At 48.5% G+C, this 21,542-nt stretch overlaps 1 protein-coding gene across 1 annotated transcript; it reads right to left on the minus strand.

Moving 5' to 3' along the window:
* Positions 1-1,882: 1,882 nt before the first annotated feature.
* On the minus strand, positions 1,883-21,540 carry INHBA (inhibin subunit beta A). The gene is made up of 2 exons (XM_043979023.1): positions 20,736-21,540; positions 1,883-7,909 (listed from the first exon to the last, which is right to left on the minus strand). The coding sequence occupies exons 1-2, from the start codon at positions 21,127-21,129 to the stop codon at positions 7,029-7,031; spliced, it is 1,275 nt and encodes a 424-aa protein (XP_043834958.1). The 5' UTR covers positions 21,130-21,540; the 3' UTR covers positions 1,883-7,028.
* Positions 21,541-21,542: the final 2 nt, after the last annotated feature.

Raw genomic sequence — 21,542 nt, forward strand, 5'->3', positions numbered from 1 at the left:
AGTAGAAGGCAAGGTCATGTGCTGATAGGGGAGGAAGGTGTTTGGGACAAACTTTGGGGGCTTAAGGAGAGAAGAGAAGGTCTGAAACAGCCCCTTCAAGAGTATGTTAGAAAATTAATCAATATAAAATTATCAAATTGCTAGACATCAGTGAAGATCTAGTTAAATAATCTGAACTCTTAGTGAGTCGAAATCAGTAGGTCATGCTCCTACCAAAAGGTGGATGGTGTTGGCTACATAATAGTGCAAAGGGTGGGTGGAGAAGAGGGACCATGAGCATGAAGGGCAGAGGAGAGTGCCCCATTAATCTGCTTAACTTCCACATAATGACTGAGAAAAGAGGAAAGAGACTGGGCTCGGGAGACTGGATGGAAGATGAAGGTTGAGATGGAGGGATGTGGAAGGAGACATTGAAGGGCAGGAGAATATGGTCAGAAGGGGATTTGGTGAAGAAAAGAACAATTCAGTTAATTGGTCAGGTTTTCAGTCTGGATCTACTCAATTGGTTCTAAGGACTTTGTTTAAGGGCTTGAGTCATACGTTCAAGCCCTGGTGGCTGATGGGCTTTGCTCTGAACCCCTGGCCTATACTGAAGCCAGCTACCCCTCTGCCAGGTGAGGGTTACAGGTAAGATGCCCAAACAGAAGAGAGGGAGCCAAGGACACCAGGAGAATACTATCCTCCTGTTGAGGGAACCAGGTACGGAGCTTCTGAACTATGCCTCTTCCCCATGACCAATCAGCATCATTTTTTATTTATTTATTTATTTTAGTGCAGCAATTTGGGTTAAGTGACTTGCCCAAGGTCACACAGCTAGTAAGTGTCAAGTGTCTGAGGCCAGATTTGAACTCAGGTCCTCCTGACTCCAGGGCCGGTGCTCTATCCACTGTGCCACCTAGCCGCCCACCAATCAGCATCTTAAGAAAATATTTATCTGGGTGAAATAATGGAGACAAGAAGAGGCTTATTTCTTCATATCAGATCACCTCCATGAGAAGAACAATTAGGTAGAAAATAGTCTTCTCCATGGAAGATTCTGGGGACTTCTAATAACTCCTGGCCCAGCAGCTCCAAACTTCACCCTAAACTTGTCATACTGGGAACAATTTTACTTCCAGCAACTGGGAGGAGTAATTTCTAACTCCCTAAGGATACAGTGGGGCTGGAAACCCTTCTGTCTTATTGTTTTGCTTTGTATTCTCAATTTCCCATCCAGCCACTTGTATAAAGCTACAATCACAGAATGCTCAGGAAAATAGCTTTTGTTTACTAATCATGTAATTATCTTGTGTTGTTCCCATTGTTGTTTTAGAAAAAGGGCAAGAATTTTAAAAATGAAGCAAACAAAGCCATCCCTGGCCTAAACTGATTTAGCATATTTCTCCAAATGGCCCAGTGCAAAGATAGTCCCAACCTCACTTGTTCTAGAGAACATTTTCTCCAAATAGCATGTTGTATGCTCTCTTGTCTGTGTGTCTCCCTCCCATGTTCCATTTGATTTCTTCTCATACTCTTATTCATTGTCTTCCTTCCTTCCTTTGATTCCATTTCCCTCACTTTTCCAATCATTTTCTCAATTCTTGATTCTCATTTGCTCTCTTCCTTTCTCTAATATGTTCTCTCCTCCTTTTCATCCTATCATTCTTTCTCATTCATACTCAATACTCTCTCTCTCTCTCTCTCTCTCTCTCTCTCTCTCTCTCTCTCTCTCTCTCTTTCTCTCTCCCTCCCTCTGGCCTCCCCCCTCTCACTTTCTCTCTATCCCCTCCCCCCTCCCTGTCTTACCAATGCCTCTGGTTACATACACCCCAATATCCATGAGAAACCAATCATAACAGTTAAGATAGAAATACGAATAAACAATAAAGGCCAAACAGGTCTTTTTTATTTAACATAAGGCAAAGAAGCTATCAGGAGCTGATGAATATTGTCCCCTAAATGTACAAAGTAGAGATTGCATGTCTTCCAAATATCCGAACATCAGATGGAATGCCATGAAAATAAATAACTTCTACAATAAACAGATGAAAACATATCACACTGTTATCTCTTTAAACATATTGTAAATAAAAAAATGACCAGTCCTTCTATACAATAAATATTCAGAAACCATTGACATAGTTGAAATGCACTCATATAAATTAACAACTTGAATTAGTTAAAGCACTGCTAGGGGGATGCCCAGGCCCCCAAACCAAACAAACAGACAAAATAAAATAACAGCAACCACAGAGCACAAGCATGTTTAAACCAAACAGGCTTTAGGATAACTTGGCTTTCAGATTACATTTCTTTTTTAAAGAAAAATAGTTAAACCATTGTCAATATCTTGTTTTCCAAGCATTTAAATAGAGGGGAGAAATAAAGGAGGGGATGAATCCAGAAAAAAATAATATTCACTTGAAATCCAAAAGAAAGAGCAAGCGAGTGAGCAAATATAGCCCAAGCAGTATTTGTTTCTGCCCATGGAAATGGGGACTTCTAACCATTCATTTTCTTTGACCTACACAACAGCTCCTCCAAGATACAGGGTTTAATTTAAACCTATACAACTCCCTCCCCCAGCCCTCCTGCCCACATCTTCAAGTTTTCATTTTATGTGTAGGTTTTGGGGTGACTCATTTTTTTTGACATCAAAGAATAGGGATGCCAGGAGGCCCACAGAGAGGAAGGCATTTACAAGGAGCTGGATGATTGGAATCCAAGTTCAGTACAAATTGGAACCTCAGAGTGGGTAGAGATTCCAGCTCATACCTTTTAGGATCATAGATTGGAATCAAGAAGAGTCCTCAGAGGCAGGCTAGTCCAACTTCATTTTACAGATGAGTAAACTGATGGAGAAGAGAGAAAAACAGTAACTTGTTCAAAGTCACACATGTAGCAAGAGGACACTCAAGATTTGAACCCAAGCCCTGAGAGAGGATCTAGCCCCCTTGTCAATGTACCAAAGGAGTACAAACTTCCTTTCACTCTCAGGAGAGCCCAGGTGAGCCTCTGGGGAAAGGAGCATGGATTCGATCCCAAATCAATAGTTACATTTTTCCAGCAAAGAGATCTAAAGTCAGTGTCTGAAAAAGGCTTGACTATACTTTTAAGGGAACTCAAGCAAAACAATCACAGATAACAACCACATTCCCCAACATCATCTCTCTGTTTTCTTATATAGGCATTGGATGCAAAAGATTTTTCAAGGCATCAGATTGATTTCATTGGGTTCCTACAAATTTTTGTTCCCTATGAGAAAGGTGAACTACAACAACAGATAGATGTATGTGTTTAACATATAGAACAGTGGTTTGAGTATACATACCCACATATGCATGAGGATATATGTGTGTAATATATGTATATACATACATACATACATATGCATATGCATATGCCTATGCATAGACACACAAACACATAAAGGTGTGTGTTATGTGATCTACTCATAGATCTAATTTTCAGAAAGGGTCTGAAGGAAAACAGTGAAGACAGCTTCAAGAAAAGCCAAGTTCAGCTTTAACCAAACTGAATAAACCCAACTGGACTCATACTTAGAAAATGGCTATCTAAGAAGGTTATCACAAGCATGGAACCTCATGTATCTCCTCCACCAAAATATCTCCAAAAGGGTGAAGAGTTCTAATTTGAGTTAGCCTGTGGAAACACCAATTTAATTAAATCAAATTCAAATGTACATGTGTGTGTGTGTGTGTGTGTGTGTGAGTGTGTAAACCCAAATGATGTCAATTGTCATCCCAAAAGTATGTGTGTCTACTGTTGTCGAGTTTTAGTTTGAAAATTCAAATCCAATAGGTTTTCATTTCTTTTTGTTTCCTGTTATATTAGCCACCAATCAACCCCAACTTCACTTGTCGGATAACTTCAAGGATTGTGTTTAGTTAAATTGGGAGATGAGCTCTTCAATTTAGAAACGCATAATCCAGTACCAGCTTCCTTTTCTCCCTCCTATTTTCTCCCCTTGGTCCCTAATGAAGGACACAGGCCCCAGCCTTGCCCACTTATTCTGGAACTCCCTCTGCCCTTGGAACTAAATGGAACTGGTTTCATCTTGCCTCATTTGAATGTCTTCAGCACTATCATTGAGGCAGATCCCAAACCCTTCAATTGGAACACTGGCAATGAAACTGAGTCTTGCCCTCTCTCCTGCTCAACCCTGACCTGGCAGAGATGTCCTAACAAAGAGAAATGGGGAATAGCTCAGAAGCCCTGCCTGTTTCTGACCCTTGGTTCTTTGATACCCACTGGCCTTGCTCCCACACAGACACAATGGTCTTACCTTCCCTGCCAACAAGTGTGAGGGTACAGTTACTGCACAGACTTTACAAGGACAGCTGCTCAATCCTTGGTCAGGTTTTGTTTCTTCCCCATTGTTGCTCGAGACCCCAATGTGTTTGTATGAATGTGCACACACATCCATATTTGTGTAATGTATGTACATATGCATAGGACTATATGCATCTGTATATGTCTGTGAATTTATATATACATACATAGATAAATAATCCTACAGATTGACAAGGTTTGGAAAGCCTTCGCATTTTACAAGACATTTTAGTGATGAATTTAATTTTTACCCAATTATTAGCAAATTATTCCAAGATTATTTTCTTTTTGCAAGATGCAAACAAGTCTATAAAATTATATCTGTATAAAAAAAGCACATACATGAATAACCCATAGCGGTATTAGGCAAGCTAAATATTGTGGAATAAATTAAAGAAAACTTAGCTATAATCACGGACTTTGATATTTATAAAACAAAAGTTTTTTTTTTCTTTTTTTGCATTTCAGTTAATACATAGAAACACAGGCAGGCAACACAACACACACGCGTGTACACACACACACACAAACACACACACACACACACTCTTTCTCACATACATAGAGTTTTGGCTGAAGATACAAATAAAAAATTAAGGGATTAAACTCCTGCCTCCTTTCTTCCTTCTCTCCACCTAATTTTTCTCTTCTTATCCTGACTTTTTGGACAGCTTGACCAAGAGAAAATTCTACAGGAATCCTTTAACCAACACCAGTGATCATTGGCTTTCAGGTTTTTCATGACCCAGTTGTTTCCAGAGAGCCTGGCAAGTCTCTAAGAGCATATTTGTAATTGAAAGCTGCCATTGACCAAAGATTCTAGATATCAAAGCTTCCCCATTTTCACCTGTAGGGGCTGACAGCTGGGGGTCAGCTGGGGGAAAGAAGAACGAAGAGGAGGCAGGGGATCCCACGTGACTTTAGAGAGGGCCTTCCCGAAGAGTCACTGGCATTTCAAGCTCAGCTTCAATCCAAATGTTCAATGGATTCCCACACAATCCAAAGAGAAAGCAAAAATAAAAGCATACCCTCTTTAAAAATACTGTGTTTTGCACACAAACATTCATTATTTTAGGAACATTAAAAATGACAGCCTGAAGTTCTGAAAATATACGTGGACAGGATACAACATAGGTATACATGCACACATGTGTTTGTATGTGTGGGCCATGTATACACAAGTGTGCATGTTGGTTTGGGTGTATTGTACATGCACACACATGTGAGTGCATATTACTTGCACACACACAGATGGACAGGTGTGCACACACATATACCGTTTCATGAATCTGATTTCCAACAGTGTACAACTACTACACGTCCAGCAAGAAATGTCCCCTGGTTCCCGGCCAGGTGAAGGTGGAAGGTCTTCCTCTGTACGCTCTCACTCGCCCGCTCTCGCTTGCCCGCTCGCTCCCATTGGCCTCACTCACCCTAGCACGGGATGCCTGACCTGTTTCCTCGGAATGATCCCCATCACAAACAGACTGTTTAAAGGCTCACACAAATGTCTTTGGTGTACGTGTCTATTCATTTGTAAGGTACAAAATAATAATAACAATAATTATAATTATAATAATAAAAATAGCTATTTTGTGTGCGCTAGCAGTTCTTCTATAGCTCACATTAAGTGCAGCTCTTCACCTCCCACCCCCCACCCCCGAAAATACTTGTTAAATAAGGATTAGACAGGTCAAACACCATCATAGTGCAAATAGTAAACAATAAACAACAACAATAACAACAACATTTACAAAAGATAGAACTGTTTGGATCAAACAGTGTTCCTTTCAAGTATCTCTCCTTGAAGCAAAAAAAAAAAAATTAATCATGTTACTTCCAATACAAAAAAAAAAGTCTTTCTTTTTGTTCTCTCTCAGGTAAACAGTTTCAAACCAATTAGGTTGCATAGTTCTAGAATCATGAGCACCTTAACGAAATGTTACTTGGTATGTTTCCTTCCTTTGTTCTCTCATTTTTCCCACATTCTTGTCCGTCCTCTCTCTCTCTCTCTCTCTCTCTCTCTCTCTCTCTCTCTCTCTCTCTCTCTCTCTCTCTCTCTCTCTCTCCCCAAAGTAATGCAGAAAAGGTGTGACCCCTTGCACAACACATTATCCTTTTCTTCCCAGGCTCATCACGCCATAGGCAGTGTGTGCAGACATCGATGTGCTCTCACTGGGCACATGCACTCATTTGCTCAGAGATCTATACATATATCTGTGTGTATATACACACAGATATATGTATACATCATACAGGCATATAGACATGCCTTATGGCCTTGGCAAATCAGGGCAAAAGTCCCTGGGAATGTTCCACTCCGTGGCTTTCTGGATGCTCTTGGAAATGGTGGGGATCCATGGGACTGACAAGTCAGGGCTTGCACTGAGAGGGAACAAGGGGTGGAGGCTGTGTGTGTCCCCTACCAAGGTGGCCAGTTTGATCTCCTTAGGAAGAAGGGAGGAAGGGGGATTCCCTCCTCTTTCTCCCCTCCACAGCCCCCTGCTCACTTGCTTCTTCTCTGAACCCAGGCTAATGATGATCTGCATTTTTCCTTCAGTCTTCAGTTGATTTAATTTCAAAGTTTCATGGAGAAACTCTGCCCCAAAGGAGGCTCTTGTTTCTTGTCATTCATTGCCCTCTCACCATCTCCTGTGTCTGTCTGTCACCCCCCAGCCCCAGGGGCAGGAGAGGGCTTAGGAGCAGCCACACTCCTCAACTATCATGTTCTGAATGTCTTTCTTGATGATATTCTGGCCATCGTCATAGTACAGCATGGACATTGGCCGCAGTTTGGTGGGCACACAACATGACTTGAGGTTGGAAAAGGGGCTGTGCCCCCTCATGCGGTAGTGGTTGATGACGGTGGAGTGGAAGGACAAGGATGAGCCCGAAGTGCCCGCTATATGGCTGGGGCACTCCCCCTCGCAGTAGTTGGCGTGATAGCCGGTGGGTGCTATGATCCAGTCATTCCAACCAATGTCCTTGAAGCTGACAAAAAACTGTTTTTTGCAGCAAATGTTGACCTTGCCATCACACTCCAAGCCCCGGCGGCGACGGCGGTGCGGGTGGTCCTCAGACTGACGGGCTTGCATCATGAGGAAGGGTCTGTGGGTCTGCTCTTTCTCTTCATCTCCTCCAGCCCCACCTTCTCCAGCCTCCTTCTTTTTGCCTTCTCCTTCCTCCTCCTTCTTCTTCTTCTTGCCCGACAGCACTAGGTTGGCCCCTGTCTCCTGGCACTGGTCACAGGCAATCCGCACATCCAGGGAGCTCTTGCCCTGGTCCAATAGGCGCTGTATGCTGCTGGAGACCGGGAAGATGTGCCATGTGCTCTTGCGGGCATCGACTGCCTTTTCAGAAATCAGCAGCTCGCTCTTCTCACCCTCCTCAGCCTCGTCTGCCCCGTCCAAGCTGCTCTGAGATTGCCTCTGGTTCTGGTAGAGGCGGATGGTTACTTTGGTCCTGGTACGGTTCGCCTTAGGGACTTTCAAGAAGAGCCATATTTCGGCACGCTCTACCACAGAGAGGTCACTCCCTTCTTTGGAAATCTCAAAGTGTAGCGTCTTCCTCGGAGTGCCTGCATGGGAAACAGCACAAGAAGAGAGGGGGAGACCAGTTAGGACAAACACTTGGATCTGGTCACTGAACTGAGCAAGACCACAGGACGATTGATCGACAGTTTGAACAAACCTTGGGGATCACTTGAGGGCAACCAACACATTCTAAAACAAAAAAAGGAACCCAAAGCCCCAAAGAGAGGTGGAAAGATTTGTCCAGGGTCCTAGGGAGTAAAGGGGGATGGGGGAGGGAGGGAGAGAGAGAGAATTTGGAACTCAAGAAGTTTTTTAAAAGATTGCTAAAATTTTGTTTTTACATATAACTGGGGGGAAAATAAAATAGTAAAGAAAAAAGGGCTGGGACCCAAACCCAGGCCTCTGACGCTAGCTCTGCTCCCCAACAATGGGTAAAGTAGAGCTCTCCATTCTTTAAACAACCATGGGCATGCCACACACATGCATGTGGGAGCACATAGATCCTGACCAAACCCCAGAGCCATGAGGACATTTTTGATTTCTGTCCTGTCTTTCTGTCCAGACGCTCTCTCAGGAACTGAGCATTGCTCAGAAGTCATGTTCCTGAAGACCCACCCCATTGTGACCACTTCAGAGTTTTCCTTCAATACAAATGCCCTCCTTCACACATGCCTCTCTCTGCCTGCCAGGTTGTGTGTGGTCCAATGGTTGGAGCACTGATGTTTTAGTCTGAAGCAGCCAGGTTCCAATCCCACCTTGGACCTAATCTTCCCTGGGTGACCTTGGACCAGTCATACCCACAACAACCCCAGCAGACTCTATGAGTCAGAGATCTGGATATCAGGCACTTGTCACAACATTGAAACCCTAGGTGTAGACCATGTCTAACCCCCACCCACATGCAAATACAACCTATGCATAGAGCCAGATATCAGAAGAGCATCGTGTGTCCATGTGGCCTTTTATAGTGTGTGTATTTGTAAAGAGGAGTATATACATCTATGTGTACTATGTACATGATGCTGCTTGCATGCATTTCTACACACTTAGATATGGGATGCCCATCTTTGTAGTTACATGCATAATATGCATGTGTGCTCTGCACATGCATTGCATGGGTGCCCACTTGACACACATAAAATATGTGGCTATATAAAACACACATGTATATAGCATGTACACATACTACACATGCCTTCACAGAATGCAGACTTGTGTCCAGGAGCACAGTCGGAGTAATATACCATAGAGATGTGATTTTCTAAGCCTGTCCTGGAGATCTTTGGGCATCCCTAAGGTTTTATGGTCATAATTTTATTAAAATATTCTAATTTATAATACAGTCAATAAATGCTAGCTAGATCCCACATCAATGAAAGCTTTTGGGGAGGGGGTCCTCAATCATTTTTAAGCCTCTTGATGGGTTCTAATACACAGTGTTTGAGAACCATTGTGGTAGAACTAACAACAAAGGGCTTGAATTCAAGAGGGACGCCAGCTTGACTCTTGCCTCCGATGCTGGCTGGAGACTCATAGTTAAGCATTTAGCCTCAGTTTGCTCATACACACATTTGGTACTGTCTACTCCTCAGTTGTTGTGAGGGAAGTGTTCTGCCAGCCTCATCCTCTGTGGGTTTCAATGTGCCTTTGTACCTGTTTTGGTCTGTGTATTCGATGAGATTCCAACTATTTTAGTCCAACAAGAATTTGGGGCATTGCCAGGCACTGGACTGGGCACCAGGGAGAAGACAAAGATGAAATAAGGCACTATCTCTGCCCTCAAGGGCCTTACATTCTCCTAGGGTAGGGGTGGCAATCTGCACCACACACACAGCTAAATCAACACTAAATGTAGCCAGAGAGGGCAGGCAGGGTGCTTGCCAGCCTTTGGGAGGGTATTCAAGCAACATTTGTATGCCTCCATATAAAAAATGGAGGATAAGAAGGCCACGGCCCCCACTCCCAACCTCTGCACCCCATGTAGCCTTTCCAGCTCACAGAAAATGAACCCCATTCAGGACTCTGTGCATGGCAATGGTTATGATCCTGCACATCTGGCCGGATTCACTCTCCCCTATGCGAATGGTGGATTTCATCCCTTTTTAACACTCTCAGTCCTGTATAATTCTGGTGGGGGGGAATTGGGCCTCTCCTGGGGGCCAGACCAAATGAAAACCATGGTCTGCCTTACAGTCTCATTGAAGTGGGTAGGGAGAGTCAGGGAGTGAGCAGCTGCCTCTGCTGCTGGGTCACAGGCTGCTTACAAGAATCAGTGTCCCTCTCCTCTTGGGGAGCACTACACAAGGGTTCTTCCACAAAGTAAAGGAGAGCCCAAAAGGCTGAGCTCCCTGGTCTAGGATGAAGCAAGAACAAAACACCTTCAATAGACCAATAAATGGTCTGGTCTGCCCAATGCCAAGGACAGAGGAGCCTGTGAGCGGATCCCCACTTACAGGCCTGCCCCCCTGATGTGGAAATGCCAGCACTGCCCAGAGCAGGGCTACCAAGCTCCCCTCTGTATGCCCAGGCCTGCCTCTGGAACCCAAACAACTTCAGGCTGTCAGGGGGCAGGCCCAGACACAGGAACGGCTCCAACAGCAGCCAAAGGGCACTCGGTGGCTCAGCTTGGTTTCTCTAGGAAATCGAGAGCATCAAAATAGCTCCCCAAGATGGGAAAGGGCACCTGGTTTGTCAGCTCATTCCCACAGACTTTGCTGCTGCCAGCCCTGGAAAAGAGCACTGGGGGCAGGCTTGGGGTCAGGGATCAGGAGATGGGCCTGGCAGAACCCAGTCTCCCTGAGAAGCGGCAGGTTGGCAGAGTAGGAACATGCCCTCCAGGAATCTTAGTCTTCTTATCTGTTAGCTGGGGGGCAGCTACCTCTCAGGGTTGTTAGAGAGCTCCAGGATCATAGGCTTAGAGCTGGAAGATGGCCCTTAGCCTGAGAAGTGACTTATCTAAGACCACTCAGCTTAGTCAGTGGTCGAGTCTGGGTTTGATTCCAAGCCCTCTGGCTCCCATGCTGTTGAGTGGCATTGCCTCCCACAGAGTGCAGTAGGACGGTAGTGATGCCCTAAGTGGAGCAAGAGAGAGCAGATGCAGGTTCCGCTTTGACCTGCCGAATATACCACAAGGATGGTCTGGCCTCTGTCTGGTGCTAGATCCAGAAGCTCCAAGTCCATAGCTCTAGAGATCAAGGGGACCTCGGTGGTCATTGCATCTAAGCCATCCCTTTCAGGGGAGAAAACAGAGGCCCAGGGAAATTCAGAACCTTGCCCAGTGTCACACAAGGTAGTGAGAAGGAGAGGCAGGATTTAAACCCAAGTTTCATTGGAGGCCAGTGCCCAGTGCAGTGTGGGAGCTTCTCCACTGGACAGGAAGCTCCTGGGGAGGGGCACAGACTGACTTTAAAAACTGCTTATTCACCCGATCTGTGTTCCCAGCAGCATTTCAGTCTGGTTCGGCCACACTCGGGAGTGTTGCAGGGCCTGGATGCCAGCCTGTGACCTCTCTGCCCTCCACCAACTGCTTGTTCAGTTAAGAGGAGATCACAGCACCCCCTCCCCTCCGACAGGCAGCTGGACTGGAAAGCAAGTGATGTCTGTGCATCACGGAGACCAGGAATGTGGGAAGAGTGCTGGATGGGAAGGGGCTGAGCCCTTCCAGCCTCTCCTGCACTGAGGACCCGGCAGCGCCCTCCCCCCTCTCCTCTCCCAGTCCTCCCTGCGCTTTGACCCTCCCCCCACTCCCCATTCGGATGCCCATTTCAGCAGCAGCACAGCCAGCCCGCAGCACCTCCCGTGGGTTTCTCCCCCTCCTATTTCTGACAGTTGGACTATCCCCTCCAAAGATCCCCCTCCCCTGTCAGTTCTGGAGCCTGGACTCCATTTCTGCAATTGCTCTAGAATATAATCCAGAGAATTTTCTCAGGGAAGAAAAACAACAACCAACATCCAAGGAAACAAGTCACAAAAGCCAGAGGTGCCTTTTCATGAAAAAAGCTGTGGCCACAAAGCCCAGGAGAAAGGGGACCAGAGGGACTCCCAGCTTTCTCATGTCTGCCTTATCTACAGGTACCTTTTTTTCCAAGTTTTCTACCAGCCATAATAATGGAGGACAGATGTTTTCTGATGCCCATTTAGAGGGTGGAAGAGGAGAGTGGAAAAGGCACAAGGGCCAGTCAGGGGCTATGAGGCTGACCCCCTCCCCTTTTTCTGGAGGACCAAGCCCAAGGTACTTTGTCTCTTGGGGACTCAGTGGCCTTATCTGTAAAATGGGAAGGGGAGGGGCAGCAGTTATCAGAGCCTACTGGATAAGCCCCAGGGAACCTTCTAGCTGAAATTTATGCTGCCATGAATACATGAATTCCATTTTGTCAGGCTTTGGTCCTTCCCACTGCTTCCCAAAAGAGAGACAGAGAAACAGAGACAGAGAGGGGAGAGACAGAGACAGAGAGAGGAGAGAGAGACACAGAGAGACAGAGAGAGAGGAGAGACAGAGAAGACAGGAAGAGATGAAGGGATGGAGGGGTGGAGGGACAAGAGGGGGATGAGGGGGGAAAGAGAAGGGGGAAGGGAAAGAGAAAAAGAGAGAGAGGAGAGGAGAGAGAAAGAGGAGAGACAGAGACAGAGAGACAGAGAGAGAGGAGAGAGGAGAGAGAAAGAGAGAAGATAGGAAGAGATAAAGGGATGGAGGAGTGGAGGGACAAGAGGGGGATGAAAGGGGGAAAGGGAAGGGGGAAGGGAAAGAGAGACAGACAGAGAGAGAGAGAGAGAGAGAGAGAGAGAGAGAGAGAGAGAGAGAGAGAGAGAGAGAGAGAGACCCCACTGAACTTGTTAATGTATTGAAAAAAGACAAAATGGATTAAGCAGCCTCTGGAAGGGCAACAGCCCAGCAGGAATGGGGAAGCTCTCTGCTTTCATCCTTTTCTCTTCCAATCCAGCTCTCGATCTCACCTCTGCCAGCCTCACTGAGCTTGGGGCTTGCTCAGGGCTCTCTCAGTGACTTCAGTACCACCTTTCTTGGCCCATAAGCCCAAGAGGTACAGGCTCCCCACCCTGCCCCCACTCCCTTCACAGCCTCCTTGCCCAAGTTGGGAAGAGCACACACAGGTGGAGATGGGGGAGTTGGGAGGATTGTTACTACTCCCAGGTCATTTCTCCCCCTCCTCTTTCTTCTCCTCCTCCTCTTCCTCCTCCTCTCTCCTGTCTCTCTTGGGAGAGATATGAGAGCAGTAATCTGGGATCTGGGCTGGCCTGGGCCTCCCTTCAGGTGCCCACTCTTTGATTAGCTTCCCCTCCTCACTCCCTTTGCTATTTTTCCCCAGCCCCTGGTTGATCTAGGAGGCAGGCCTCATAACCAAAGCCATCCCCCTTTCTCATGAGCCTGCTCTGTTCATCTCTGCCACTGGCTGAGTCACCAGTCAGGGAAGACCCACGCGGGAAGGTGGGGGGAGGGGAGCTGGCTGCTGCTTTGGGCTTCCTCAAGGGAGGAAGTTAGAGCAGAGGCCCCAGGCACAGGTGAACACTCGAAGGCTGAAGGGAGTCTAGAAGGGAGACCCAGCAGTAAAGGATGGGAGAGCAGAGGGTCTCAGGAAAAACCTGGGAGAGGGGAGACTGGTACCTAACACTCTGTGGTTCCATCATTTCTGCTGAGGGAAGAAGGTGGAAAGAAAGGCCAGTGTCCAGATCTGGAATGAATCTCTCTCTCTCTCTCTCTCTCTCTCTGTCTCTGTCTCTGTCTCTCACAGACACACACACACACACACACACACACACACACTAGCATTTTTAGTCCCATTCACTTCCTCCCATCCAACAAAGGTTCTTCTCCATGGAATACTAATGCATTTTGGGCTTTGGTCCAGACTGATGATCTCACTGACACAGGTCATCCATTCCTCTGATACCTGACACCTTTATAGACTTTCCTGGGGTCACAGAGACAGTATATGTAAGGTGAGGCACTTGAACTCAGATCACTGGGCTAATAAGGCATATCTCTGGCCTGTGCCACCTGCTGTCTAAGGACCAAGAAGGAGAACCTGGGACAAGCCTCTTGGCTCCTTGGTGCCCCTGGCAGTGGCATCTTCCTAAGGCCACAAAGCATAGGTTCTCCACCCATCCCACTAGCGCCTCATGGGCAGCTCCTTATTCTGGGATCCCAGACTGGGGGCTAGAAGGGACCTGACATTCTATAAATGAGGAAACAGGTTCTAAGAAGTAACTTCCTCATGGTGGGTCATAGAGCAGGTAACACTGAATAATAATCATTAGCATTTACATCAGTGCTTTGCCCCATTTATTCTGTGGGGTCCTCACAACTTAGTGAGGTAGATGCTATTATGATTCCTATTTTATAGACAAGGAAACCGAGGCAGAGCAGCTCAGAGACTCGCCTCAGCTCACAGATGTCAAGGCCAGGGACCTACCCACTCCCTCATTGTGCCACAGAGGTTCACTCAAATCAAAAATGTTAATAACAGAAAATGAGAACAAGATATTCATCAGCATAAACAATTATTTGATCCAAGTGTGCGACAGTGTGCTAAACATTAAGCATAAAATAACACTAGCAGAATAGCAACCAGTCCCAGGACCCTTTCCATCTGAAATCCATTGAGAAAAACACTATACAATGAGAAGAATGAGAAGGACAATCGGGAGGCCCTGGGGTGCACCCAGGGGCCAGAGGCTTTGGAGTTCAGGATGCTCTGAGCTGAGGTCCTCCCCTGATGTGGGCTATCTCCGAGTCTCCAGGCATATCTCAAAGACTCTACTAGAGGAGCTGACCATACTTGTCAGTGCAGGGACTCTTCACACTGGGAGAGTCTATCCAGCTACAATCCCAGGCAGACCAAGAAATAAAAGTGACATTGATGGCCACTGGCCGGCAAGTATTTGCAAAGGGCTTTAAATCCTTGCTCTGCACTGACCCTTCCAACACCACAACTGTTGGGGGTGGGCCGATGAGCTACGCTCCTTCCTTCATGATAGTAAGCACTTAAGCTTTCAGGGTGAATGGGGTGGGGGAGCGATTCTTGTTCTTTATAGAGAGGATTTAAACTCATGTGGAAAAGAAGGGGAAAAGCCTCCCCAGCCTCTGGAACTTGCATTTCCATTCTGGCTCTTAGAGCTTGTGAAGAGGTAGATCAGGGGCTGACAAAGTTATCATTTACAGAGAGTGAGGCTTTCACCAAGGATGCTGAGGCCCATGAGATGTCTCACACGTGGGCCCCTGCAATCCCCTCCCCTAGAAGGGGACTCACAGAAGACCAGGGGAGTGTGTGGGGAGAACTCAAGGGCACCCAGAAAGGCTCATTGATCTGGTAAACTTTGCCCCTTGTTTCCTTTTTTTTTTTTAGTGAGGCAATTGGGGGTTAAGTGACTTGCCCAGGGTCACACAGCTAGTAAGTGTTAAGTGTCTGAGGCTGGATTTGAATTCAGGTACTCCTGACTCCAGGGCTGGTGCTCTATCCACTGCACCACCTAGCTGCCCCCCTTGTTTCCTTTTGAAAGTGGAACTTCTAGAAAGACCCAGAGCCTCCAAGATCTGGATTTGAATATTGAGAGGGGGAAGGGAGTCAGGAAGGATGTCCCTTCTGTGAATAACCTCCCCCTCCCTCTCCCCCTCTAACCCCTTGGCAAGAGGAATTCCTAACTTTGGCCTAAAAACCCCGTCCTATTTAGGAGCCTCCTCAATGCTGAAGTTTGAGAACTTCCCAAAGCACCTCCAACTTTCATACTTTTGACCTGGGACCTAAAGAAAGATAGGCCAGCTAGGAAGCCTTGTTTACTTTGGGGATGGAAAGTGCTCTGAATCATGATACAAGCCTGGCTTGGAGTCCCAAAGCACACGGAGAGAAGCACTGAGAAACACCATTTTCCATAGGAAGTTGCTTCAAAGGCATGGCACCCACCTCCCTAAATGCACAGAAGCTGAGCATGATCATCTACATTCTATATATAGATATAGATATAGATATAGATATAGATATAGATATAGATATAGATATAGATATAGATATAGATATAGATATAGATATAGATATAGATATAGATATAGATATAGATATAGATATAGATATAGATATATAGATATATAGATATATATATAGCCAGCCAAAAATCCATCCATCCATCCATCTAACCTGAAAGCAGCAAAGTCACTAGATTCCTGATCTGGCCCTTCCCTCCTTTGCTAAGGGGGTGGGGCGAGGGGGGGGGAGGACTAACTCATTAGTCAGCCAGTGGTCAAAGGCACTACTGTCATTGTCCATGGGGTAATGCCAATTGATGAGGAGGTACAAAGGTGCCAGAAATGACCAAGCTCCTACAAGGTTCTAAATAAATCTCCTTCCATATGCATGGGCACACACACACACACACACACATTCCCCTCTAGAGTCCTTCACTATTGTTTATGACACTTGGGAAACTTCTGGAACCTGCTAGGGAGGCTGCACCAACCCAGAGAAGGAAGGAAGATATTTCTGGGGGCAGCTGATGCCTTTTGGCAATTAGGTCACATTTCCCAGTTTGTCTGCTTCATTTGTCTTTCTAATCAGGAGCTGGTCATTCCCCTATGTCCATGTGAAGCGTTATCTTCTCCCCCCCCCCCTGCCCTCACCACTGCCTCCAAAGTCCGTCTCCCAGGGTCTCCTCTGCACTGAAGGGGGCCTGAGCAGGGGCCTCAGCGTCCCTTTCCTTTACAGTAATGGGCTGGGACTGCTTGAGTTCTAACATGGCAGGTCGTTCAGGTTCTGCTGAGCACTCCTCTTGGGGGGAGTTCTCCCTTTTGGGAGCTCAGCCCTCTGACCATCTGGCAATGGCTTCTAGGAGGAGACTAACGGGGCTCTGGGGGCAAGCTGCTAGCAGGCATGATGCAAAAGTCTTTGGAATGCGCCCTCTTGTGGCCTGTCCCTTCTCCTAGGCAAAGAGAACTGGGTGACCCCCACAGCTTGCCTTCCTGCGCTCAGTGCCCAGCACAGCCTGAGCTCCAAACAGAGGTTGTGTCTCTAGGTAAGGAATCAATCAGCGGCTCCGACCTCCCCCAAGCCCTCAACAAACAATACCCTCCAGACTCCAGGATTCCAGGGACCTCCTCCTCCGGCAGCTACGGCACTTTCTCCAGCAGGGAGGTTTCAGATTTCTCCTCTCCTTTCCTTCCTAGTTATCTCTCCCCTCCTCCTCCCTGCTGCCTGGGGGCTGCTCTGAGTCGGTCACCTAGCCCTTGCTAGCAAAGTTGCCAGCTTCATCCTCTGGCCTGGGCAGCATCCCAAAGCTTAACAGTTCACTGACTAAGAAGTTCCCTTCTTTAATAAAACAACACTATCCCTCTCCCCGCCCCCTCCCCATAGCAACATTTGCAAAACTAGAGGGAGCCACCTGCCAGGCAGAGTGAGGCTCTCCCCCCGCCCCCCACACACCTTCCTCTCTCTCAACCAGCTCTCTGAAAACGGGACAAGCCCTGGAGATCATCCTCTGAAGTGGGGGGGGGAGGGGTCCCAACCAGCCTGAGAGCTCACCTAGGCTCCACGTGGGACCCTGGCTCATTGAGTAAGGAGAACATTTATTACTGAATGGAAGAAATGGGGATCAAGGGCTGGATCTGCACAGCTGTCTCCCTACTGCTTGTCATTAGCCTGAAAAAAGCCAGCCGGCAGGTAAAACCGGGCAAAAGCACGCCACCTGCTAAGAATGGCAGCGGTATGGGTGCTTCAGCAGTAGGCTTCTGGGGCCTCACCTTGGCACCCTTCCATCTACACTGTGCCCTGGGAAGCAAATGACAAAGCAACGGGCAAACATGAACTCTGTAGACAAGGATGATGCCCGGTGTGCCCAGGTACAGCAGGGTGTGAGGTGGGGCACTGCAGCGGCTCAGCTTTGTGCTAGAGAAAATACCTTAGCGAGGGAGTCCTTCTGATGAACTCTGGGGATCCCTCAGTCCTGGATGATATTCTGTAGGTGGCACCATTGGGCAAGTCCCATCTCCCTATTGTCCATCTCTATAGATTTTCTACTCTATCGTCATTGGAGAAAAATTGGCAGCCCCAAGGCCACCTGGTCCTGCCCAATTCCACACTGTCTTTAGGTCAAGGGTTTCTTAATGTGGGTCAGATGACCCCCCTGGCGGTCTGGTGAAGTCTGTGGACCCCTTTTCAGAAGGTTTTAAAATACATAAAATCCACAGGAATACAAAAGGAGATTAAAATGCAGTAATCAAACTTTTAAAAAACAAAAATTTTAAAAAAAGTTCTCACTACCCAAGTTAAGAACCCCTGCCCTAGAGACACAGTTCCTTCTTTGGTGGCAAAGTTTACACTATTGGAAGAGGATGAAATGCTCTTATTCTTATAGGGGGAGGTTGGTTAAAACAAAACAAAACAAAAAACAACAAAACTTTGCCACAGGCCTGTTCCCAAAGCCCCACTAATCCTCCCCCCCCCACACACACACACTCCCATCTCCAAATCAAGCAGACAAGAGCTTTCCATTACAAGGCTCAACTCTAGACAATGTATGATTCATTTAACTCTTTATTTCCTAGCTCTATTTCCTTCAAACTCACTGCTTAGCAGGTAGTACAGACAAGGCCTGTTGTGAGTCAGAGAAGAAAGCTGTCTTGACTGGGAGGAAAAGGCAGAAAGTTGAGGGAGGATGGACAACAGGAGAGTAAAGGAGCAAATGTGGGGCCCAGGCCAAGGCCCATTTCAGGAGGTGCTATGCTCTGCCACCAAGTTTGTCTCAGTTTAGATGGTAGAAGCCCCTCTCTTCCAGTTGTCCCTAAAGGGGCCAGGGACCCAAGAGCAAGTCAAATCATCAGCCAGCTAGTAGTCAAAGGCACTGCTGTCATTGGCCATGTGGTACCAAAGGATAAAGGCAATTGATGAGGAGGTACAATGTATTGGTCAGGTGCCCTAAAAGGTAGATAAAAATATCCACCACATTTCTTTGTAACAGGGGACTTAGGCACTAGGCTGTCAGGCAACATGGCTTACCATGATAAGCACTGACTACTTGCCCCCAAATTCATTTGGTAGAAAAGAATTGTGGGGAGTCCCTAGCCAACACTAAGTATGGAGGGAGTCAGAGCTAGGGAATGTGTGATGCTGAAGTGGACTGAGGGCAGCAGGGACTGTACACTTCCTGACCTGGCATGGCTTTCTTGCAAACAGGACTTCTGAGTCAACAGGTTTTTAGGGCTGAAAAGTCCTCAGTACTGCTGGATTATGGTGGCCAACTTCTCAGAAGTGCTCCACCACCAAACCAGGATTGTTCGCCCCGTAGTTCTGGCGAGTGGGGGAAAGCCCTTCAGCGGTGGGGTCCCGGCGGAACAAACTGTTCCTTTTCTGGGTGTGCTTGCAAAGCCCAGCCTTCTCCTGCCCTCCTCCCAGGCACTAGCTTGGGCCAGGTATTTTCTCCCTTCGGCGGCAAGCAGGCACCAGGGGAGCCCCCTTCTGCCCTGCCCAAGCTCTGCGTCTCTGGGACCCTGTGAACCAGGGCCCGAAGAGGATCTGCAAGTGACCAGCAAGGTTGCATTCTTTGGCAGGGACAGCCTCTCCGAAACTTCACAGAGAACAAGCCTCTTTTTTCCCCTGCTTTCTTTTTTTGGTTCAGAGGGCAAAAGTCAGTGTTACAAATGTTACCCATGTGAATGCCAGCTCAGAGGGAGCTGACAGCAAGTGCGCCTGCCCCCAGCCCTCCCCAGCTAACGCCCAGGGTGTGCTACCAAGAGAGATACACAGCGAGCGACACACATCCTGCCTGTCCGTCTGTCTGTCCCTCCGCCTGCGGTCTGTCTGTCCCTTTGATCGCCTCCTTCGGTCTGTCTGTCTGCCTGTCTCCCTCCGTCCGTCAGTCCGTCCGTCCGTCCGTCAGTCAGCATCCCGGGGCTTTTTCTCCCTTCAGACCATCCCGGCGGCGGCGGCGGCACCTCAGCTTTCAAACACTTTTTTCTCCTCTTTCTTTCTGCCTCTCCTCCTCCCCCACCCCCCTACAGAAAATAAAAACAAGCGGATGCGGCCACGCCACACGGAGTTCTGGCCCCCGGCCCTGAGCAGATCCGCTCCGCGGCTCCGAGGCTCCGCGGCTCCGCGGCTCCCGGCTCCCGGCTCCCGGCTCCCGCTCAGTGGGGCTGGCCTCCACCCTGCTCCCCCCTAGACCGCTAAGCTGGGAGCGGGAATCGAACGCTCCCATCTCCCCACTCTCCAGGCACCTACAGCTTGCGGGAAGCCTGAGCAGCCTGACTCTCAGCTCTGGAGGGCTAGTCAGACACCCCTACCCTCTACCCACCCCCACCTCCCACCCCCGTCGGGTCTGTCTGAGTTAGGAAGTGTTAACAGAGAAGACACCCCACACCCCGACGCAGTCCCAGCGGAGAGTCGCTGAAGCAGTCCCCAGGGCCTGGTCAGTCCTGTGCCCAGACTGCCCACCTCTGCCTCCCTAGCTGGCCAGCCACGGCCAAGGGCAGTCGGTGATGCCGCCCACACAGGTCCCGTTCGGTTCTGTGCCCAGGCTGCTCACCTCTTCCTGTCGGCCCAGTCACCGCCAGGGACAGAGACTGATGCAGCCTGCAGGTTCTACTTCGTCCCGTGCCCAGGCTGCCCAACCTCGGCCAAGGGCAGCGAGCGATGCAGCCCGCCCAGGTCCTGCTCAGTCCTGTGGCCAGGCTACCCACCCCTGCCTTCTCAGCCACGGCCAAACGCAGCGACCGATGCAGCCTGAGGGTCTGCTCCGTCCTGTGTCCAAGCGACCCACCCCTGTCTCCCTGCCTGCCCAGCCCAGGAGTGCCAGAGCTTAGGGAAGGGCACTCATCTCAAGTGCAATGTGGTGCGGGTGGGGAGCCACGGGGGCGAAACGGCAGGCACCCACCTGACTCGGCGAAGGTGATGATCTCGGAGGTTTGCTCCAGGAGCTCATTCATCTCGGCCCGGCGCCCAATGTCGTCCTCGATCTCCACGTACCCGTTCTCACCCACCTTGCCAACATGCAGTTTTTTGATGGCATTGAGCAGGGCCGCCTTGGGCACCGGCTGGGTGACGTCGGGTCGCTTCTTCAAGTGCAACATGTTCAGGATGTGTTTCTTGACGGCTTCTACCATCTCGGGCTGGGAGCTGGGTATCTCCTTGGGCAGGCTGCTGAGGGCACAGGACGGGCACTCCGGGACGGGGCCGGGGCTGGCGCCCTCCGAGCCTGGCGTAGGGGAGCTCCTGACTCGGATCCAGCAGAGTGCCAAAAGAAAGCCTCTCAGCGAGAGCCCAGGCATGCTGGCCGCCCGAGCTGGGGTGATTCGCTTTTTTTTAAAAGCCCGGGGAGCCTGGCCCCCTCCCTCCGGCAGGCAGTGGGCTGGGGTTGCTCGCTCGCTCGCTCGCTCGCTTGCTCTCTCTCTCGCTCTCTCTCTCCTCCGCGCGCTCGCTCTCTCTCTCTTTCTCTCCCCCTCTCTCTCCTTCTCTCTTTCTCTCTCGCTCTTTTTCCTTCTCTTCAGCAAATTCTCTGGAACGAGAACAAAAAGTTTTCTGTGAAGTTTGGTTTGTAGATCCTTTCCCTCTCTGAATGCAGTAAGTGCTGGACGTCTGTGGCTGTCAGGGAGGAGAGTTCTGACTGTCTCAGAGTGGGATAGAGGGAGAGAGAGAGCGAGAGAAGGGGGGAGAGACAGACAGACAGAGACAGAGGGGGAGA

Source organism: Dromiciops gliroides, chromosome 1, assembly GCF_019393635.1.
Source record: "Dromiciops gliroides isolate mDroGli1 chromosome 1, mDroGli1.pri, whole genome shotgun sequence".
NCBI lineage: Eukaryota > Metazoa > Chordata > Mammalia > Microbiotheria > Microbiotheriidae > Dromiciops > Dromiciops gliroides.